Raw genomic sequence first — 22,762 nt, 5'->3', positions numbered from 1 at the left:
CGCGTCTCATTAAATATAAAACGAATTATATATTAAAAGTCAATAAGCAATGAATTTAACCTGACAATTATAGTCACCGAAAACTTCATCGAAATGGTAATTTTGAATTCTATTTCCCCTTATTTTGGAATTATACGAATCAGAACATTCTATTTACCCAGGATTCTATGCGCGCCACGTTGGCCAAATAGCAACAAAGATGGCGTCCCAAATTTACCTTCACCAAAGTAAACTTTCAAGAACTTAGTAATTTCCATGACACCTCAAGTATTTGATCAGACTGCTTCTTGCTGTATTTGATGGTGCTTAGGGATATCAAGAGTTTGGCTGGGCTTGCAACATGGTGGATAAAATTCCAAGTCGTCGAAGTTCCGGGAACTCTCGGCGGACATCTTCCTCTAGCAACAGACTAGACGACAGAGAGTATCAACTGGTGATAGAGGAGAGATACGCTGACTGTGACTTTGAACTACGACCACCGAGCGGTACAAACCACCAGGTGTGCTGAGAGAATATTTAGACCGTAATCACGGGAAGTTTATAACGAATGTATTTGTTGTTTGTCGTTGTTTAGTGTTTTTGCTAACTGAAAATCTTAACGACTTTGTGTTGAGTATTTATACAGGGCAGATGCAGAGGGGAGGGGGTGTAGCTACAAACCATATTTTGACAAATTTCTGGTACGTTTTTTTTATTTACACTCTCTCATCTCCTAGTTTGCCCAACCTACATCAGCACCCCCTTTTCTAGAGTTTGGGCCAACCAGTTTTAAGGTCTGTGTTGTAACAGCGTTAGTGGTACTGCCTCAATCAGTCGACCACATGACCAAAGAAATGTTTTCAAACTGCTTCACAGCATCGCGACCTTGTGTACAAAGGGTGCAATGAAGTCCATGCATCATGTTCGCATGGTGCAATGATTCGTACGCCTGTATGCGTCTCAAAATAAGTATCTCCTCTTTCTAATGCAGCAACCTGGATCACACTTGAGTGTTGATACAAGGCTATCAGAGCTAAATCTAGGTAAGATTTTATCCTGGGACAATGCCAGCAAGGTGAATTTAATAATGTTTATCAATTATTGATTGATTGGTGTGAATGTTTATCAATTATTGATTGATTGGTGTGAATGTTTATCAATTATTGATTGATTGGTGTGAATGTTTATCAATTATTGATTGATTGGTGTGAATGTTTATCAATTATTGATTGATTGTTGTTGTGGATTGATTACTGATTACTAAATTCCCTTTCAAGATAATCAGTCTATATGGCATCGATTTGCACCAATTATCATTGTCATCAAATAAATTGTTACCTTTGTCCCTGGACCCCCAATAAACAGCTTTGGAAATTTCCAATTTCCTCCTCTTTAGTTGGAGTCACACATTAGCTTTCAAATAATACTTTTTCTATGAAAGGTCCTCATTACTGTGCTGTATATGATTGACAGGTTCGGAGGAGTTCACCCTTGTCACTGATAGTGCAAGCTACCTTAGTAGTGCAACAGCGTCCCGGCCGACCAGTCAATCACATGGAAACAGGCATCCAAGAGTACCCATTGATAAGGACAACTGTTACATCTTATCTCCTTTTAAACAAGGGCCTTATAAGACACGAAAAAAGCCTACAGGGGTAGGTATGACATATTGAAAAGAGTACCTAAAATATGACCCCACTCTCATTTAAAATCCCAATCCCTTAAACCAAACATGTAAAGATCAGTGCAATACTCATCTAAAAATTTATCATTTTCTTGTAAGTATTCCACCAGATACTAAGACGAGCTGTTATGCTTTTGGTTTTCTGTAATTCAAAACTTTAATAAGTAATGTGATTTTCATAAACAGGGACATTAAAAGTATTCTTAAATTTTCTAGAAGAATTTGTAACATGAAATATATTTTCCTTAAAATTTGGAAGAAAAAATCGTGACAGACTTTCAAAAATGTCACCCCTCCTTTCTAAATCCTAGATCCGCCACTGGCACCCATTCATCTATAACTTGTTCTTTTTCCATCTGCGTCTAAGCAAGAGTCTAAGAAAACCACTTCTCATGATCCAACTGTGTTTTCAGATCAATTATAAGTGGAGAGCTCTATAGATTGAGTACAGTTTCAGTCTTCAGAAGTGTTGCTAATAAATGTGTTGACTGTACAGTAGTTGATCAATCCCGACAATGACCACACCTTGCGCACACATCAAGTGTACAGTACTTGATCATCTCATCAAATAGTTGTGCTCTAGAAGTTTTATTTAAAATTTGTTAAATATTATTTGTGGGCAGCTTTGTTGGGACAATTGTTAAATATTTTATACAGTATGAATTGAAGGCTTTTTTGTTCCTGATACTAAAGAGACCCCAGTCTTAAAAAATATAGGGTTTTTAATTTGCTAAATGATGTTTAGCTGCAGATTGTAAGCAGATTAAGCGTTTAATTAACATAATAACAATAGGTATCACAATATCAGCCTTTTTTTAGGCACGCGACAACTAGTTTTGTCCAGCATTGTAGTCACAAAATATTAATTTCTTACTACACTTCTATACTGTGATGACTAGGCCCTTTTAAAAAACAGCCTCTTTTTAGCAGCAACTCTCATAGGCTTGCAAGTGGCAGCTAATTCTGAGACCTCTTCTCTTTGTATTTTGGTGGGCTAGTGGTGAAAAGAGACTACTAAGCAGGAATCACTTTGCAAGCCTATTTCTTGATATCCTTGTTGCTGTTTCTGGTCAGGTTGTTGATCCCGGACATGAAATAAAGGAGGCAACAAGAGTGAAAGTTGAACAGATCAGAGAACAACTGAAACAGCCCGAGCCAGTAAAACGTCATGTACCATCCTACCCAAGACTTCTTAAAGCTAGGTGAGATGATACCATAAAAAATTAGGTGGCTTGTTGTTGACACTAGGAATTTTTTACCCCTACGTAAGTCTCAGATAACCATGAAAAATTGTTGGCTAAGACACGTGAATCATCAGAATGAAGTATTTGCATGCTAGTTTTACACCTTATACTATTGTATGTATGCAGTGGCAAATCTAGCTTTTTGCCAAGGGAGGGGGGAGGGGCTGACCCAAAAATTTTCGTCATTATTTTACTTTCTTAACGATTTTGGAATGAACAGACACAATTTTTAATATAAAAAAGGCAGCCCAAAAGGGGGGGTTAAACCCCCTAACCCCCCCCCCCCCTTCGTAGATCTGCTACTGGTATGCACAGCATTAGTAGTTTTTATGTTAACTTCCCTGAAGAAGACCTTCCGTCACACTTTGCTGCTGGCTTTACCGGTATAGTAAGATTCTTGTTACATAGCCTTTGTCAGCCACACCTTTGTTATCATTTAATAGTGGAAGACATGCTTTGCAATGAAATCTTACCATAACCATCTAAAAACGAAGTAACAAAATTCAGCCGAAAATATTGCATTGACTTTCCAAAATCAGCCGATGGAAATGAATGCTTTCTTACACATAGTATTTTACAAGGATGACAAAATGGCGGCTGCCAGAGGCGTCCGCTAAATGATGTCTCCTTTCACAAAATATTGTGCAAAGTCTACCATGCACTTAGTGACACTTTCTCATAATGAGACAAGGTAGTGAAAGAAGCTTATCTCACGTAATATCGAGTCCATAGCAAGCCGTGAAAGTTAGAAAGCAAATTTTTATTGTATCATGCGTGACGCAAATATTTTTTTCCGTGTTTAATTGCTCATACGCTTGATTCTAATGCAACTGATATAAGACTGTTATAATAAATAGTTCTAGAACATGCAGAAAATCTCCTGACCTGGGTTCGAACCCAGGTTCTCTTGCTTGTGAGACGAAGCTCGTACCACTGAGCTATCGCGCCGCCATTTTTCAAACGATTGAATTTTGAACGACGCTTGCCACTCCAGTTGATCTTTCCTGTTGTTGACTGGTCCCTACGGTTGTTGTATGTGCATTTCCACTAGCACATGACTCAAGCGGATACACCCTAGTATGGAAACTACACAATGAATTGACCAAGGCCACCTTAAATTCCTTCATCCGTAAGACGTAAACCGCAGGGTTGACGAGCGAGTTTGCGAACCTTGTAGAGTAACACGCCAGAGCCACATGGACCTGAGTGTTGTGGAAATCAGACATAAAGATCCCCGTGGGAACGTAGCATAGCACAGATACGAAAGTAACCGTTAGAAGGACCTTGGCGAGTTCCCGCTCTCGCTGCTGCGTCAGGGAGAGAGAGTTCCGCTGATGCTGGCGGTTCTGCAGCTTGAACTTGATGAAGATGGACGCATAGCAAAAGCAGAACACGAAAACGAAAAACACGATCAAGTACATGCAGTAGATATTGTACATGTCTACTGAGATCAGCGCGATGATGGCGCTAAGTGTGGGGAGAACCCACTGGGCGGCAATTCCCAGGTAGTACGGGTGTAGCCCCGACTTGCGGTGATGCATCGGTGCGATCGTCGCTAGGAATCTCTCGATAGAAATAATCAACAGACCAAGTCCTGAGCTCGTAGATACGAATATCTCAAAAAGGCTACACGCAAGAGATTGCGGTACCTTTAGGAGTAAAACTGCGCGTGCATCGTGCCCTAATGCTACGAAAACTGCAATATTAACCGCGGCTACACCGACTAGTGTGTCAGCAAGCGCCAAACTTGCAATGAAATACGTATTTCGCTTTCTCAGACTTCTGTCCGTAACGAAGAGAAGCAGCGTTAGTAAATTCGAGCTTGCGATGGTTATTCCTTCTATTGACAGAACGGCGATCACGATGGTGTCAAGATGAGACTGGCTAGAGTTCCTGCCTGTTTCATCCATCACTGGTAGGCGCTGATGGTGGAAGTAATGCACTAGTGATAATTGTAATGCCTTCCCAGCTGAAATCAAATGATTTCCACAAAGATAATAATAGATACCACTGGCTTTATCTGTTTGCTTCCTCTCCTGTTCCGTCTATGGATAGTAGTGCTATTCACTCGCCTTGTTTAATAGAAAGCTCATATATGAAGCCTTCTTGGGTTGAATGATCATTAGACGATGACTATAGTGTTATTCACTCGCCTTGGGTAATAGACATCTTATACATAAAGCCTTCCATTGTTGAACCCGATGAATATTATTAATCACGTTATTTATCATGCGTGGCCTTCCCTACTGCCCTACCTGTCGGCGCCTCATGGGACGTCCAAATAATGTTTACTTTTGCTATTTGTCTCTGGGCATCTCGTGAAGGCTTCAACGGATTTTATTTACAAAATAACGAATTAAGAAAAATCCAATTATCAGCCATATCCATATGAAAATACATCTACCTCCCACGGTTTGTCAGTCGCCCAGTCAGGCAATATTGTATTTTCAAACTTCCTCGGAGGTCTTTGAACGACATTTCCTTTTCATAAGTGACCATGTTTTAGAAGTCCTCGCATGTGTCTCAAGTCGGGGAAATCACCCAAATTTGCCATTTAACTATCAGATCATTATCTTGTAATAAGGAGAAACAGCTGCGTTTTTTAACAAAACACAAAAAGAGCCGAGTATTTTAGACTTTCTCATTAATGGGGGAAACCGCGTTGATTAATTTAGAAATAAAAGTTGAAAGATTCACCGTATACGTATTTTTCTCGTAATTTCCCCCTCTTTTAAGTAGTAAAAATAAAGAATCTGTGTGATCCTTTATTTATACATACATTTTTAAACCCATTTTTAATTCTATTGATAAGCACCAAACCTCATTTAGTGTTGATCAGAACTCGCCCTGAAAACTATAATGGTTTTAATTAAATCGCTTCAAGGACATTAATTAAGACGTCATTATTTTGTCTAAGCATTAGTTTTGGCGTTCTGCGATTGATCTGTAAACAAGGATCTTTACCCTTTTCATGTGGAACAGTGAAGTTGAAAGGAAATGATATATGAGAAAAATTCCAAGTGATCATTTATTGGTCTGCTTTTGATTGATGGGATTACATGCCTGAGTATTCATCTATTTGATTGATGGGTTTATATGCCTGAGTGTTCATCTAATAATAAACCTTTCCTTTTTTTTCTCATTCTACTCCCCATTTGCGTGTCTAAAGAGCTATTAAAGATTACGAGAGATTTTTTTTTTTACAACGAGCAGCCATCGGCCAAAGATCATTTACCAAGACAATTTCCATGATTTTGAAGTTTTAGGGTAAAGCTTTCGATATAAGTTAAATTAAATCGATACTGTTTGTACCGCTTTTCAAAGTTTGAAAACATGATATAGGGATGCCTATGAAGTTTAGATTGCCATGGATAGCCCAATCATTTTACACAAATAAAAATAAAACCGACCCGGATAAATTCGCACGGTAAAAACTACCAAGATTGGAGCGCGGGAACAGTGTAGCTTCTATGAAAATTCACGCCACTTACAGAGCTCTTAAAGGAATTCATGTGTCGTCAACAATATATTTCCAGTAGTTTCCCAGTAGCGTGAAAAAAAACTTAAGCGACTATATGGGAACCAGACTTTAGTGGGCGCATATTGTAGTGTGCAACACATATTTGCCCTAGTTTCCACATTATGCCGGAAAGTAGTGATTAACGATTTATGTGTTATATGCAAAAAAATGTAAGTATAATGCCTAGTGCACACTAGCAACATAACAACATATCGACATAACGACATGGGCGCGCGCACTATGTTAAGCCCGACATAACGACATGGACATAATGACATAAAAGATGTGATTATGTCGAAGATAAGAGTGCGCGCGCTCATGTCGTTATGTCATAAAAGATGTCATTATGTCCATGTCGTTATGTCGAAGATAAGAGTGCGCGTGCCCATGTCGATATGTCGCTAGTGTGCACTAGGCATAAGTGATCTTAAATGAGGAGGGTAGTGATTTAGTGTTTTTTCCATTCCACAGATTGAAAACCACTGGCCGCCCAATCAGCGGATCAGGCCCCTCTATCCGACAATGCAAGGGCATCCTAGCAGGTAATTCACAATGCGTCGCGCGCTACCGTGGCCACCTTGACAGTTCTGTGAGATAAGCCAATAAGGATGCAAGTATCCGCTGCAGGTAATTCACAATGCGTCGCGCGCTACCGTGGCCACCTTGACAGTTCTGTGAGATAAGCCAATAAGGATGCAAGTATCCGCTGCAGGTAATTCACAATGCGTCGCGCGCTACCGTGGCCACCTTGACAGTTCTGTGAGATAATCCAATTAGGATGCAAGTAACTGCTGCAGGTTATTTACAGTGCGACGCGCGCTACCGTGGCCACCTTGACAGTTATGTGAGTTAAGCCAATAAGGATGCAAGAAACTGCTGCAGATATATTAATAATGCGGCGCGCGCTACCGTGACAACTTGACAGTTCTCTGAGATAAGCCAATAAGGATGCAAGAAACTGCTGCAGGTAATTTACGATGCGACGCGCGCTACCGTGACAACTTGACAGTTCTGTGAGATAAGCCAATAAGGATGCAAGAAACTGCTGCAGGTAATTTACAATGCGACGCGCGCTACCGTGGCCACCTCGACAGTTCTGTGAGATAAGCCAATAAGGATGCAAGAAACTGCTGCAGGTAATTTACAATGCGACGCGCGCTACCGTGGCCACCTTGACAGTTCTGTGAGATAAGCCAATAGGGATGCAAGAAACTGGTGCAGGTAATTTACAATGCGACGCGCGCTACCGTGGCCACCTTGACAGTTCTGTGAGATAAGCCAATAAGGATGCAAGAAACTGGTGCAGGTAATTTACAATGCGACGCGCGCTACCGTGGCCATCATGACAGTTCTGTGAGATAAGCCAATAAGGATGCAAGAAACTGCTGCAGGTAATTCACAATGCGACCCGCGCAACCGTGGCTACCTTCACATTTCTGTGAGATAAGCCAGTAAGGATGCAAGTAACTGCTGCAGGTAATTCACAATGCGTCGCGCGCTACCGTGGCCACCTTGACAGTTCTGTGAGATAATCCAATTAGGATGCAAGTAACTGCTGCAGGTTATTTACAATGCGACGCGCGCTACCGTGGCCACCTTGACAGTTCTGTGAGTTAAGCCAATAAGGATGCAAGAAACTGCTGCAGGTAATTTACAATGCGACGCGCGCTACCGTGACAACTTGACAGTTCTGTGAGATAAGCCAATAAGGATGCAAGAAACTGCTGCAGGTAATTTACAATGCGACGCGCGCTACCGTGGCCACCTTGACAGTTCTGTGAGATAAGCCAATAAGGATGCAAGAAACTGCTGCAGGTAATTCACAATGCGACACGCGCAATCGTGGTTACCTTGACATTTCTGTGAGATAAGCTAGTAAGGATGCAAGTAACTGCTGCAGGTAATTTACAATGCGACGCGCGCAACCGTGGCTACCTTGACAGTTCTGTGAGATAAGCCAGTAAGGATGCAAGTAACTGCTGCAGGTAATTTACAATGCGACGCGCGCAACCGTGGCTACCTTGACAGTTCTGTGAGATAAGCCAATAAGGATGCAATAACTGCTGCAGGTTATTTACAATGCGACGCGCGCTACCGTGGCCACCTTGACAGTTATGTGAGATAAGCCAGTAAGGATGCAAGTAACTGCTATCTGATTAGCATTATCACTTAGCTTAGACAACCAGCGAAGCAAAGAAATGCTACAGTGCACATCGAAGTTTGACAAAGTTAATTAGCCTCTTATAATAAAGCTTGTGTCAATCAAAAAACTCGCATGCTTATACTATGTATACGTGGCCAAGTCGTATTCCAAATCATTTTCTTCTAAATAATGCAGTGTATTTTGTATATTAGAGGCTACAAACCTAGGATAAGTTATATGCAAAGGAGGAGTTTTTGCATTGTGGCCCAATGAGAAGTCACTACCAACTTGTTTTAGGTCCACGGGTGGTACAGAAAAGCAAAAGGCCATCCGTGTATTTCCAAGAAAGCTTCTCTCGTATTGGCTCTTCGTCACAGAGGCCTGAGAGTTCCACCGAACTGCTTCGGGCCGAGAGCTCCGCGCACTGTACCTCGCGTGCTTCCTCGGAGACATACACTGAAGACGGCCAGTCATTGGCTGAGAGCGAGAACCATGGGTTGATTGACAGATGGGTGCAGGACGCTTATTGCGGTGATAAGGCTGTGGATTATGATAATGAGTTTGTTGTTCCTATGAATTCCAAGATGAATATTTTGGACAACAGGAATGTCTTGGAAATTTCAAAGACCACCTCGAATTCTGCAAACAAATCTTTTGAGGATTCCGTGAAAACAGAGAAAGATTCAATAGGAACGAAGCACGGTGGAAATTCGAAAAACTCTGAAGAGAGTTGCAAACCGTTTGATCCACGTAGACATTGTAACGGTGATGATAATGACAGTGATGATGATGATGATCACCGTCTTCATCATGTAGGTGAATATAGTTGTTCTAAAAAGAAATCCTTTAATTCTTTTAAATTTAAAACTGTCGACGGATGTGGAAAAGCGGGCACGGAGGGTGGGAACCCTAACGATGATGTGGAACGGACATCTAGCCAGGGCTTGTGTCTCTCAGGCGAGGCAGCAAGCTTAAGGGAAAAGCCTGTGGATTGTAAGGACTGTAGGGAGAGGACTACCGATAAGGCTATGGTGCCATCAGATGGTCATTTCTCTCGGTTGGACTACTGTAATGGGGGAGATGGGGTTCTCATGAGTGTGCACGTAAGACGAAAAGAGATGGCTCCTTCAAATGATGAAGAGAAGGATCATGAATGCCAGCAGGACGGCTTTTCCACAGGGAGTTTGGGAGGGGATGGCCCTGAGAAGTGTGGCGTAAATGGTGGAGAACCCTGCGATGATAGCGACCTTGAATCGGTTGATTCCGACAGGATTCCAGTAGAGGAAATATTAGCAAATCTTGATAAATTGAACCTTAGTATGTCTGCTTTTGATATCGTTGGATCAAAGCACGAAACATTCTCAAGCAAAATACGCCGTGTACAATCAGCCGGGACAAAGCGGAGCAAGGAAAACCCCACGGGCGCTAGGAAAGAACCCAAACCGCGGCCTGCCTCGTCCAAAGACACAATGAATACACAAAAGCGGCCTTCTTCCTACAAGGGCGATAGGAATAAATCAAAGCGGCCATCTTCTTCCACAAAAACAGAGACCTCCTCACGTCCCGTCTCTAGTAAAATATCGGAGCCTTTAGATAAGACTTTGATCATGCGGAACTATTTATCTCAAGAGGATGAGCGATTCGCGGAGAGCTTAAGGGCAAACCTACCGGGTTATTTTACTGAACAATATCTTCTTCTACAGCGAGGCAACAGTGAAACAAATAGTGAATCTGACGAACTTACCTTAGCTAATATTACGGCTGGTGAGAATTCGCAAAAAGATGATAAAGAAATTACACCAACAAAGGCTAAAGGACAATTCGACCTTCAAGAAAAATTCCCTGTTATTGATCGAAGACTCAATTCCCCTGATTTGAAACACCCCAGCGTTTCAGAAACCACCTCTTGTCCATCGATTGATGACCCAGATGGCCCACTTCCCGGACATACTCGGCCGTTTTCTAGCATGGAGCCCTTAAGTGATCCCTCGGCAGGCGTGTTCTTTACTTGTCAGGTAAAGGACTCGGCATTTGGTGAAGGGACCGTGACGGATACCATGGATACCGTTTCGGACGTGTCTAGTTACCATGACGATGGTTTCCATGACGAGGCAGATGCTGGTTTCGAGGAGGGAGTGTCGAGTGAGAATCACTACAGTGAGCACCGGGGTGATGCTGATGTGGAGTTAGAGGTTATCGCCAAGGCCAAGCAGCTCATCGAGGCAAGGTAATTCCCCAGGGGGCGGGGTACTCACACTCAACCCGCATCCGACGGATGTTTCCATTTGTTTGTTATATTGCCCCCTTTTTTTCCCTCTTTGTGTTTCATCATCAGAATCATCAGCGCTACCATTCTCACAACCATTTGGTTCATGGTTAGCAACTTAAAAGTTCGCATTTGTTACATCAAAATGCGACTAAAGAATATGATTTTATAGCAAACCAGCCGGGCGCGTACCCAGGATTGGCCGATTGGGGTTGCGCAGTCATAGGTATCATATAGAAAAAGCATAGTATTTGAAAATTCTTGACTAATGGCCCACTTTTTGGCCGCCAAGGGAGGGGGGGGGGTGCGCGCGCCCTGTGCACCCCCCTGTGTACGCGTCTGCCAGCGACCTACATAACATCTGAACATCTGCACCTAATAGTCACTTTGTGCCGACCTGCCAACGACCTACATAACATCTGCACCTAATAGTCACTTTGTGCCGACCTGCCAACGACCTACATAACATCTGCACCTAATAGTCACTTTGTGCCGACCTGCCAACGACCTACATAACATCTGCACCTAATAGTCACTTGTGCCGACCTGCCAACGGCCTACATAACATCTGCACCTTATAGTCACTTTGTGCCGACCTGTCAACTACCTACATAACATCTGCACCTAATAGTCACTTTGTGCCGACCTGTCAACGACCTACATAACATCTGCACCTTATAGTCACTTTGTGCCGACCTGTCAACTACCTACATAACATCTGCACCTAATAGTCATTTTGTGCCGACCTGCCAACGACCTACATAACATCTGCACCTTATAGTCACTTTGTGCCGACCTGTCAACTACCTACATAACATCTGCACCTTATAGTCACTTTGTGCCGACCTGCCAACGACCTACATAACATCTGCACCTAATAGTCACTTTGTGCCGACCTGTCAACGACCTACATAACATCTGCACCTAATAGTCACTTGTGCCGACCTGTCAACGACCTACATAACATCTGCACCTAATAGTCACTTTGTGCCGACCTGTCAACGACCTACATAACATCTGCACCTAATAGTCACTTGTGCCGACCTGCCAACGACCTACATAATATCTGCACCTTATAGTCACTTTGTGCCGACCTGTCAACGACCTACATAACATCTGCACCTAATAGTCACTTTGTGCCGACCTGTCAACGACCTACATAACATCTGCACCTAATAGTCACTTTGTGCCGACCTGTCAACGACCTACATAACATCTGCACCTAATAGTCACTTTGTGCCGACCTGTCAACGACCTACATAACATCTGCACCTAATAGTCACTTTGTGCCGACCTGTCAACGACCTACATAACATCTGCACCTAATAGTCACTTGTGCCGACCTGCCAACCACCTACATAACATCTGCACCTAATAGTCACTTGTGCCGACCTGCCAACGACCTACATAACATCTGCACCTAATAGTCACTTTGTGCCGACCTGTCAACGACCTACATAACATCTGCACCTAATAGTCACTTTGTGCCTACCTGCCAACGACCTACATAACATCTGCACCTAATAGTCACTTTGTGCCGACCTGCCAACGACCTACATAACCTCTGCACCTAATAGTCACTTGTGCCGACCTGCCAACGACCTACATAACATCTGCACCTAATAGTCACTTTGTGCCGACCTGCCAACGACCTACATAACATCTGCACCTAATAGTCACTTTGTGCCGACCTGCCAACGACCTACATAACATCTGCACCTAATAGTCACTTGTGCCGACCTGCCAACGACCTACATAACATCTGCACCTAATAGTCACTTTGTGCCGACCTGCCAACGACCTACATAACATCTGCACCTAATAGTCACTTTGTGCCGACCTGCCAACGACCTACATAACATCTGCACCTAATAGTCACTTGTGCCGACCTGCCAACCACCTACATAACATCTGCACCTAATAGTCACTTTGTGCCGACCTGCCAACGACCTACATAACATCTGCACCTAATAGTCACTTTGTGCCGACCTGCCAACGACCTACATAACATCTGCACCTGATAGTCACTTTGTGCCGACCTGCCAGCGACCTACATAACATCTGCACCTAATAGTCACTTTGTGCCGACCTGCCAACGACCTATATAACATCTGCACCTAATAGTCACTTTGTGCCGACCTGCCAGCGACCTACATAACATCTGCACCTAATAGTCACTTTGTGCCGACCTGCCAACGACCTACATAACATCTGCACCTGATAGTCACTTTGTGCCGACCTGCCAGCGACCTACATAACATCTGCACCTAATAGTCACTTTGTGCCGACCTGCCAACGACCTACATAACATCTTCACCTAATAGTCACTTTGTGCCGACCTGCCAACGACCTACATAACATCTGCACCTAATAGTCACTTTGTGCCGACCTGCCAGCGACCTACATAACATCTGCACCTAATAGTCACTTTGTGCCGACCTGTCAACGACCTACATAACATCTGCACCTAATAGTCACTTTGTGCCGACCTGTCAACGACCTACATAACATCTGCACCTAATAGTCACTTGTGCCGACCTGCCAACCACCTACATAACATCTGCACCTAATAGTCACTTTGTGCCGACCTGCCAACGACCTACATAACATCTGCACCTAATAGTCACTTTGTGCCGACCTGCCAACGACCTACATAACATCTGCACCTAATAGTCACTTGTGCCGACCTGCCAACGGCCTACATAACATCTGCACCTAATAGTCACTTTGTGCCGACCTGCCAACGACCTACATAACATCTGCACCTAATAGTCACTTTGTGCCGACCTGCCAACGACCTACATAACATCTGCACCTAATAGTCACTTTGTGCCGACCTGCCAGCGACCTACATAACATCTGCACCTAATAGTCACTTTGTGCCGACCTGTCAACGACCTACATAACATCTTCACCTAATAGTCACTTTGTGCCGACCTGTCAACGACCTACATAACATCTGCACCTAATAGTCACTTGTGCCGACCTGCCAACCACCTACATAACATCTGCACCTAATAGTCACTTTGTGCCGACCTGTCAACGACCTACATAACATCTGCACCTAATAGTCACTTTGTGCCGACCTGCCAACGACCTACATAACATCTTCACCTAATAGTCACTTTGTGCCGACCTGTCAACGACCTACATAACATCTGCACCTAATAGTCACTTTGTGCCGACCTGTCAACGACCTACATAACATCTGCACCTAATAGTCACTTTGTGCCGACCTGTCAACGACCTACATAACATCTGCACCTAATAGTCACTTGTGCCGACCTGCCAACCACCTACATAACATCTGCACCTAATAGTCACTTGTGCCGACCTGCCAACGACCGACATAACATCTGTACCTAATAGTCACTTTGTGCCGACCTGTCAACGACCTACATAACATCTGCACCTAATAGTCACTTTGTGCCGACCTGCCAACGACCTACATAACATCTGCACCTAATAGTCACTTTGTGCCGACCTGCCAACGACCTACATAACCTCTGCACCTAATAGTCACTTGTGCCGACCTGCCAACGACCTACATAACATCTGCACCTAATAGTCACTTTGTGCCGACCTGCCAACGACCTACATAACATCTGCACCTAATAGTCACTTTGTGCCGACCTGCCAACGACCTACATAACATCTGCACCTAATAGTCACTTGTGCCGACCTGCCAACGACCTACATAACATCTGCACCTAATAGTCACTTTGTGCCGACCTGCCAACGACCTACATAACATCTGCACCTAATAGTCACTTTGTGCCGACCTGTCAACGACCTACATAACATCTGCACCTAATAGTCACTTGTGCCGACCTGCCAACGACCTACATAACATCTGCACCTAATAGTCACTTTGTGCCGACCTGCCAACGACCTATATAACATCTGCACCTAATAGTCACTTTGTGCCGACCTGCCAACGACCTACATAACATCTGCACCTAATAGTCACTTTGTGCCAACCTGCCAGCGACCTACATAACATCTGCACCTAATAGTCACTTTGTGCCGACCTGTCAACGACCTACATAACATCTGCACCTAATAGTCACTTTGTGCCGACCTGTCAACGACCTACATAACATCTGCACCTAATAGTCACTTGTGCCGACCTGCCAACCACCTACATAACATCTGCACCTAATAGTCACTTTGTGCCGACCTGCCAACGACCTACATAACATCTGCACCTAATAGTCACTTTGTGCCGACCTGCCAACGACCTACATAACATCTTCACCTAATAGTCACTTTGTGCCGACCTGCCAACGACCTACATAACATCTGCACCTTATAGTCACTTTGTGCCGACCTGCCAGCGTCGTTATAGTCACTTGGTGGACTTACAGCCAATTAATACAGCCTTCGACAAAAGGTTAATGTTTAATATCCGTTATAAACAGCCAATCTAATGTTGGATCTGTGCTAATATAATTTCAATGGTAGCCGATAATGCGACTACCTGAAAGTAGTCGCATTTTTGGCTTTGGTAGATACCTCTACACACCCACATACGCACCAGTATCTAAGATACTTCCATCTACTGTACTCGCCTCCTTTGATCCCCGCTCAAAGTTATCCTTAATCATCATCAATCATCATAAATTATCGTCATCTTCATCAACCATTATTATGAACACCATTATCACCACCACCACTAGTCGCTGTACCTGTGAGAGACAGTGTTGCACTCCTCTGCCACAAGCGCCAGACCCATAAACGTACCAGTGCCTTTGTCAACATAATGTTATCCTCTCCACACAGCCCTTCCTCCCCACCCCCACCCCATTAAGGATCTGCATTACACTAGTTTGGTCATTTCCTCTCTTCCTAGGCCCAGGCCTCTACACGTACCAGCTCCGTTATGCTTCAACATCAACGCAGCCCCTCCCGAAGGCTTCCTGTACTACTTCGCATACGGGGTCGACATGAACATTAACAGGTATTCATAACTAACGCCATTTATAAACGACTCACACGTGGCCACAAACGGACCAGAGGGTGGTCGCCCAATCAAGTTACCACTTTACTATAAACTACAATTCCTCTGTCATACTAGCCCGTACGGCCTGGGCTGTGCAATTTATGTACACATTTTTATTCTACTTGCAGGATGTCCATTTACTTGCGGAGAGAGCACAAGCGCCTGTGGGGGGTGCTGTTTGGGTTTAGACTGCGCTTCAACAAGAAAGGTGTGCATTTAAACTGGCATCTCAACAATACCGCACGTTCTTTTTGAGAGGGTTCTTTTCAATACTGTGTTTCCTGATAAATCGAACTCGCAGTTACTCAAACCTCCCGCTAACTCAAACCAAATCAACATCCCTTAGTATTTCTATAAATATTTACTGTATCGCTACCCCGATTAATCTGAACATTCAATAACCTGAACTTATAGCAAATTTTTCTTTGAAGTCGAGTTCTCGGAATGCAACAGTGAATGAATTATCTAGAATAATCTAGATCTTATCTACGTGTAAGTATCTACGTGATCCAGACCCCATTGTGGATTGGGGTCTGGATATATGTATGTCACTATATGTTACAGATCGTTGAAAGAAGATATTCCGCATCAGCCTGTCCAAAGGCGTTCAATTCGGCTTCCCTGTGGCCTAGTCACAGGTGTTCAATTCGGGTTCCCTGTGGCTGGTTGGGACGTATAGGGGCTTGGGAAAGCAAACTTCCTGTGACGTCACAGCTTTTACCAACCAAAGGAAACCCAGAATGCTAGCGGCAAGGCCGACTCCATACCGATTTGTACGTTGTGGAGATGCTCAGCCCCACTGATATTTTGTTTTTAGGGGCTTCGAAGGAAGCTGGTGGTTTTCCTAATATCGAGTATTGTCCGGGCTACTCTGTAGAAGGATGCCTGTACACGATAACCCAGGCAGAGATCGCCATGCTCGACAACTGCATGGGTTTTCCCAAGGTTAGTAATTTATACACGATACCTCAGGAAGAGCTTGCCATGTTAGACAACTGTTTGGATTACCCTATAGATTGTTTAGTTACCTTTGGTAGGAGTACTGAAAAAATGGCTGCGAACAGGCGTGATATTTTTAGTGATTTACTTAAAGAGTTCTTATCAACCACACATTTGTTATTGTTTCCATTCAAGACAATTGATGTGAAGAACACCTATCTACTTCACCAAATTCTATCACAGACTACGCCAAAGCCCCGCCAAACCTTTCGCAGTTCAGGCAATGCTAAAGGATAATTTCCCACACTTAGTATTTTGCTAGGATGACAAAAGGGCTGCTGGCAGAAAGTCTAACTATCGTGTATTGCATATTTTAGTTCTACACAAGAATTGTGGTGCCCGTGTGGATGGCAAACAGCTACCAGCCCAGCGAGCTCGGTGTCGCCCAGTACTGTGTGCCAGCTGTGGCTTACGTAGCTGAGCAAGACTGGGTCGAAACAGGTGAAAAATAGTGTTGATATTTCATATTCAATGTAACAGTTGCTATGGCTTTATTCTTGAATGCCACGACTGCGTTTACACTGTGAACACTGTTCATTGCGTCGGGCCGATTTCTGGTATGTAACCAGGGGACCCTCTCCTTCGGAATTTTGCCCAGGAAACTTGGCAATATATATTTTAATTTAGTATGACAAAATTCTCTCCACTTCTTAGAAACTTGCACCCCCACCCAAAGCCATTTCCAATTCCTTTCCTTTGGGGGCTATGGGTCATTATGGTGATATTCTTTTTACAAAAAAATGAAAATAGCTTGGCAATCCACAGCGATTTTTTTTAACCGCCTTATCACCACATTTGATATTGAACATCCTCGCACGTGGACTTTGGTACCGACCTGTCACAGAATGTAACATGTAAAATAATTTATATAATTTAGTTAGTTATTTTATCCTAAGGGCTGTGCTCCGCATGGGACTTTGTGTCCCGTTGCACCTTCACTTTTGACTTATACGTTTTGTAACTTATCCGTTTTGCATGTGTTTGTTGACTCAATAAAGTTGAAAAAGGAAGTAAGGCTGCCCAGTTGTTGATATTATTACCATTCAGCTTGCATACGATAAGTACTGTACTTAGGTATTTGTTATTTGTGTTTTTCAGATGCCCCCGAGCAGCTCGACTGTACCTATAGCCTTGGGCAGTGCCTGAAAGCCTCCGACCTCCTTACTCCAAACTACATGCAGTATTTGCAACACCTTGGGGACGCGAGATAAAGAACAATGTTTCAGACTACAGGGATAACATCTTACAGGGGTGGGGCACAAATATGTAATACATTTGGCGGGCGGTAAATCTGGGTCCGGGCATCCGGCGTTAATTTTACGCCATTAAATCGAGATTTGGTAACATTTTTGCAATTATCTCACGGTAGAAGATGGGATTGCGTCCGTGACATTTTTTTTTCATGTGTGAAAAGGGATTAGTATGTGTGATGGGTGCCCTGTGTGTGCGTTGGTGGTTTCCCGGTACGAGCGCGCGTATGCGCATAAGTGTATCTGTGTGTGTGTATTTGAAGGGGATAAGTTTCCAGAAAGGAAAAAGTTGTAAAGTTGTAAGAGTGATATTTTAGTGTGTGAAATGCGAGTTGTCTTGCGCAATATGAAACATGTACAGTAATTTATTTTAGACATAATTTATTGGAACCACCACAATAAAATCAACTATCTTTACCATCTAAATCATTATTACATTAAATAGCACAAAAACGAGCCTCTAAGTACCCTACAGACGTTTACATTTTAGTTTTCTATTTCACTTTTATTACAGGACTAATAATTTGAGTAACGTAAAGGTTTCCTATCAATATAGCAAGGCCCCTAAATTGTGCCTTGAGGGACCCCATATCTCCTGCCAGGTCCTCATAGCGAAGCTGGGTGCTGGTAGTCGTGAATGGAGGTAGCAGAATGCTTCCATCGAGATACAGCTCCTGTGAAAGCATGAGCAATCATGAGAGTGGGTACTCTATGAAAACTTCGCTATATGTCTACCCGTTTATCTGTTCGCCTGGCTGACCTACTGCCTGTCATTGTCCTCCTCTGTCTGTCTGTCTGTCTGTCTGTCTGTCTGTCTGTCTGTCTGTCTGTCTGTGTATTCCTGCCTGTCCCGTCTGTCTATCTATCTGATGTAATTTGTCTGTCTATTTGTTTCCCTGTCGGGCAGTCTTTTTCCGGTATATCTGCCTGTTTCTTTTTAATCTACTTGTCAATCCGCCCGTCTGTTTGTTCAGGTATCTTACCCCTCAACTTATCATCACTACCACAGGCCCGTAGCCAGGGTGGGTTCGGAAGAACCATCCCACTCGACAGGAAGGTCCGCTCACATGAAGGGAAATTGAGTACCACTGCGAGCTAGGGGGGGGGGGGGGGCTACCTAAGAGAAAATGGTCCGCTAAATGGGAAAACGAACCCCCCTCTCACTCTCAAAACCCTGGCTATGGGCCTGTGTAATTCTCAATACCATGTCCCACCATCAATTTATCTCCATTACCGTGCTTCACTCACCGCTAGCCTGATGTTCACGATGATTGATTCCAACATTGCTCGGTTCGTTTTGATGCACTTCTCAAGTAGTTTTCCTTGAGGGTGTGTCGCGCCCGGAGTCAGCTCGTCAAAAAGAAGGGCGTATATGGACAAGTCTCGGCGATCAAACTCTAGTCTTGCACTCTCCTGGAAAACCGTAAATACCTCAGCTGTTGTCTCCACGCCCCTAGCGTTTTTACTGTCGAATCCGTTGTATCGCGACCCGCGTTTTCAAAACACGATTTGTTTTGGTTTTCTGTTCCCTCAGTAAAACCATTCTGAGCCAATCAGAATCCCGCTTTGTGCACTTTCATGCCTTCCCTTTGGACGAAAACCAGACAGTGTCGCGACAGAAAGCCAGGCAACTGCACTAGGCGAGACATGGCAAGAATCTGATTGGCTTAGAATAATTTGACTGGCGGAACAGAAAATCCCAAAAGACAAAAACAAATCGATGTTTTGCAAATGCAGCGTCGCGATACAACGGATTCGACAGTAAAATCGATGAAATATGTAGGGGGGAAGGAGGGCATGACGTCTAACGTATTTTTGGGAGTTCAAATTCCCAAATTCCAAACTCTTTCAAACAGAGATGCATTTAGATAATATAATTACTCACCTTTAATCCTGATGACATCAGAGCGTTTGATTTATTAAATGATATTTGATGCTATGAGAAACAATATGATATGATAAATAGCGACTGCCTTCGGACATTCGAACAAAAAGATATATATATGAGATAAGTATACAAATATTTTAAGGAAGAGTCGAGTAACAGCCTAGTTACTGGTCCATTTTCTGTTCGGGATTCCTGTGTGTCCGTGAGGCAAGGAAGGTTGGAGAGGTGGGGTGAGGTCACAGTATAGACCACAGGGTTCCCGAAATGAAAAATAAAACCTGTAAAGAACACTAGTCTTGCTGTTTCATTACTGATAGCTATAAACGTTATCAAAAACTTACAAGCTTCCCCATCACCGTGTTCACGTGACCTGTGAAGTTCCCGCACCAGTCCATCACGGCCTTGATTTGCGGATCCATCGATGAGCCCGGCGGGACGCTTGATAAGCAGTTGCCCTTGGCAACAAGAATCATAGCCAGAAATGACATCAGCAATTGTGTTATTCGCACCATACTTGTGTAGCTTTTTAAATCTGAAAAACGCAAGATATTTTGAAATATTTAAAATATAGTCTTTGAAATAGAGGCATTGACTGGCTACTCGTCCCTTACGATCAAGCATTGATTGTCAATTTGTCCATTTTGATCAAGCTTTGATTGGCTTCTCGCCTCTTACGATCAAGCATTGATTAGCAGCTATTCGGCTCTTACGATCATAGGTACCAGCCACTCCAAACAAGTTCTTCGTTTCTTTTTAATTCAAGCTTGTGCTTTGTGTATTTATAACAATTATAATGAGATTTCCCCTTTTTCAAACTAGCATAGAAACATGTTTTAAGCATAGAAATATGTTTTAAGAAATCGTATATGTATTTCGGTAGGAAAAACGGTAAAGTTATGAAGATCAAACTTTAACCTACCTTGTTTTGAGCTTGTTAGTTGTGTCTTCTGTCAGTTAGGTATATTTCACCGTTGTGTCCGCTTTTATACGATTTATGACCAATGTTTTAGGGAAACCTAATATTTTTCTGGTGATGTCAGATTGGCCAATTTGAAGACCGGGAAATAAATAGAAAGAAAACGGAAGGAATAATTGGCTTCCCTTGAATTGCGCAATCCCTATTGTATGAATTTTGTCATGGATTAGGTTTTTGATTAGAATATTTGATTAATAATATTTAACAAGATGTTAATATAGTTAACCAGGGTATTTTTTTGTATATTGACTTTTCCACTTATATTAAAGTTTTACAAATCACAAAAATTTAGGAAGTCTTCTAGAAATTTCGCAATCATAAATATTTTCATTAATAAGCCAACTGGGTTATCGGGAAAGTAAAACTACAATTCTCGAAAAAAAAACACGTTTTTTATCTACTTTTTTCATATCAGTTGACATCATAAAAGTTTAGTCCTCCCTAGGATGAATTAATTAAATCATGTTATCATTGCCGCTTTGGGAATTTTTGTAACGGAAGAAAATACAGTAGAGAGTTAAATCCAACCTAAACTTAACTAAACGTCATTAATTCTAAATTATAATTATTAGGGAAACTTAAATTAAAGGGAATTCAAAAAGGCAACGGAGACTAACCGGACGAACATTTGGGGGGTCTCCAGACAAAAATAATTTGTGATGCTCCAAAGTCGATTTAAAAAGTTTGTCAAACTTTTGAAACTTCCTAAAATTCATGAAACAAGACTTTTTAAACTCCTACACGAATTAATAATGGCATAGAGTGTCCGGAAATGTATTTTTTTCTTTGAAAAGAAACATCATTTACGATGTCTGTTATCCCACGCTTTTCATGTTTACATGTCAGCGATTGAGCCCAATTTCGGAGAAACTTGTTGTCTTGGCAACTAAGCACAAGTAAAAAGTCAATGTGAATACCTGCTTGCAAATTAAAGCAACTAACATTTAACTGGCATTGAAAAAATAACGTTTTAAGGTTTAAATAGCTTTAATAAAGTGAATTAATAATAATTTCTTAGAAAACACACATGCAAATGTCATCTTCTATTATGTAGAGGAACTAAAATGCATTTCTTTACACCTAGGCGTAACATGGGTGTGGAGAAATAACAAACACGAAACACACCTCTATCTCAAGCAGTAACATGATATCTTTACATCGACAAAAATATAGAAGCTTTAAGCAATAAAGGGGCTAAAATACCTTACAGAACTTGAACTTAGCTATTCTTTGAGAGCTTGTACATAGCTTGCATTGTATGTTGTCAAAGGCAAGCAACAGAGCGTATCAGCTCAATTATTTATGCAAAGATCTCATAAATTTTGGTCGGATGGAATTGAAAAAAACAACAACAAAGTATTCTAACTCTTTTAGAGTTTAGCGAGTTTTATTTGTGGCAGTTTCTATATAAAGAACTATCTTGAAATAAATCTTGTCCGCATACATACATGCATACCCAACAATAAATTTGTCATAAAAGAAAATTACTCTAAATTACTCGGAATTAATGCATACCCAACAATAAATTTGTCATAAAATAAAATTACTCTAAATTTAGCCAAGAGTTAAATCAGGGTGTAAAACTTTAACCAAATTTGAAACTTCGTTTACGAAAAAAAACTAAAACTTTTAGTCTACACGTTACTAGCCTAAATTTATTCATGATTGTAGATTAATTTCGGTGTATTTCCGGAAGATGAACTCTATTATGGAGGTCATGACTTCATTATCAGTATCCAAAAACGTGCTTCCGGAATCGGAGGGGAAAGTTTTTTTTCCCACAGACCTTTGCCCGGTTTTTTTGTAACACT

At 42.4% G+C, this 22,762-nt stretch overlaps 2 protein-coding genes across 4 annotated transcripts; one reads left to right on the top strand and one right to left on the bottom strand.

The window, feature by feature from the left end:
- Positions 1-38: 38 nt before the first annotated feature.
- On the top strand, positions 39-18,504 carry LOC5516218. Its single transcript, XM_048731556.1, has 13 exons — positions 39-96; positions 311-499; positions 615-680; positions 971-1,022; positions 1,453-1,634; positions 2,738-2,865; positions 6,899-6,969; positions 8,868-10,797; positions 15,689-15,796; positions 15,967-16,046; positions 16,656-16,783; positions 17,155-17,278; positions 17,936-18,504. The coding sequence occupies exons 1-13, from the start codon at positions 94-96 to the stop codon at positions 18,046-18,048; spliced, it is 3,174 nt and encodes a 1,057-aa protein (XP_048587513.1). The 5' UTR covers positions 39-93; the 3' UTR covers positions 18,049-18,504.
- LOC5516219 lies at positions 18,452-21,056 on the bottom strand. 3 transcript variants are annotated; one of them, XM_001636304.3, is made up of 5 exons: positions 20,895-21,056; positions 20,317-20,507; positions 19,973-20,023; positions 19,336-19,500; positions 18,452-18,761 (listed from the first exon to the last, which is right to left on the bottom strand). In XM_001636304.3, exons 2-5 carry the CDS (start codon positions 20,485-20,487, stop codon positions 18,582-18,584), a joined length of 567 nt encoding a protein of 188 aa, XP_001636354.2. In that variant the 5' UTR covers positions 20,488-20,507; positions 20,895-21,056; the 3' UTR covers positions 18,452-18,581. The 3 variants fall into 3 exon arrangements, with proteins under 3 accessions (XP_001636354.2, XP_048587517.1, XP_048587518.1); XM_048731560.1 differs by lacking the exon at positions 20,895-21,056 and adding an exon at positions 20,587-20,770; XM_048731561.1 differs by lacking the exons at positions 19,973-20,023; positions 20,895-21,056 and adding an exon at positions 20,587-20,786.
- Positions 21,057-22,762: the final 1,706 nt, after the last annotated feature.

The sequence above is a fragment of the Nematostella vectensis genome, chromosome 8 (assembly GCF_932526225.1).
Source record: "Nematostella vectensis chromosome 8, jaNemVect1.1, whole genome shotgun sequence".
NCBI classification, from domain to species: domain Eukaryota; kingdom Metazoa; phylum Cnidaria; class Anthozoa; order Actiniaria; family Edwardsiidae; genus Nematostella; species Nematostella vectensis.
The sequence above is the reverse complement of the archived record's forward strand: the minus strand, read 5'-3'. Positions and strand labels throughout refer to the sequence as shown.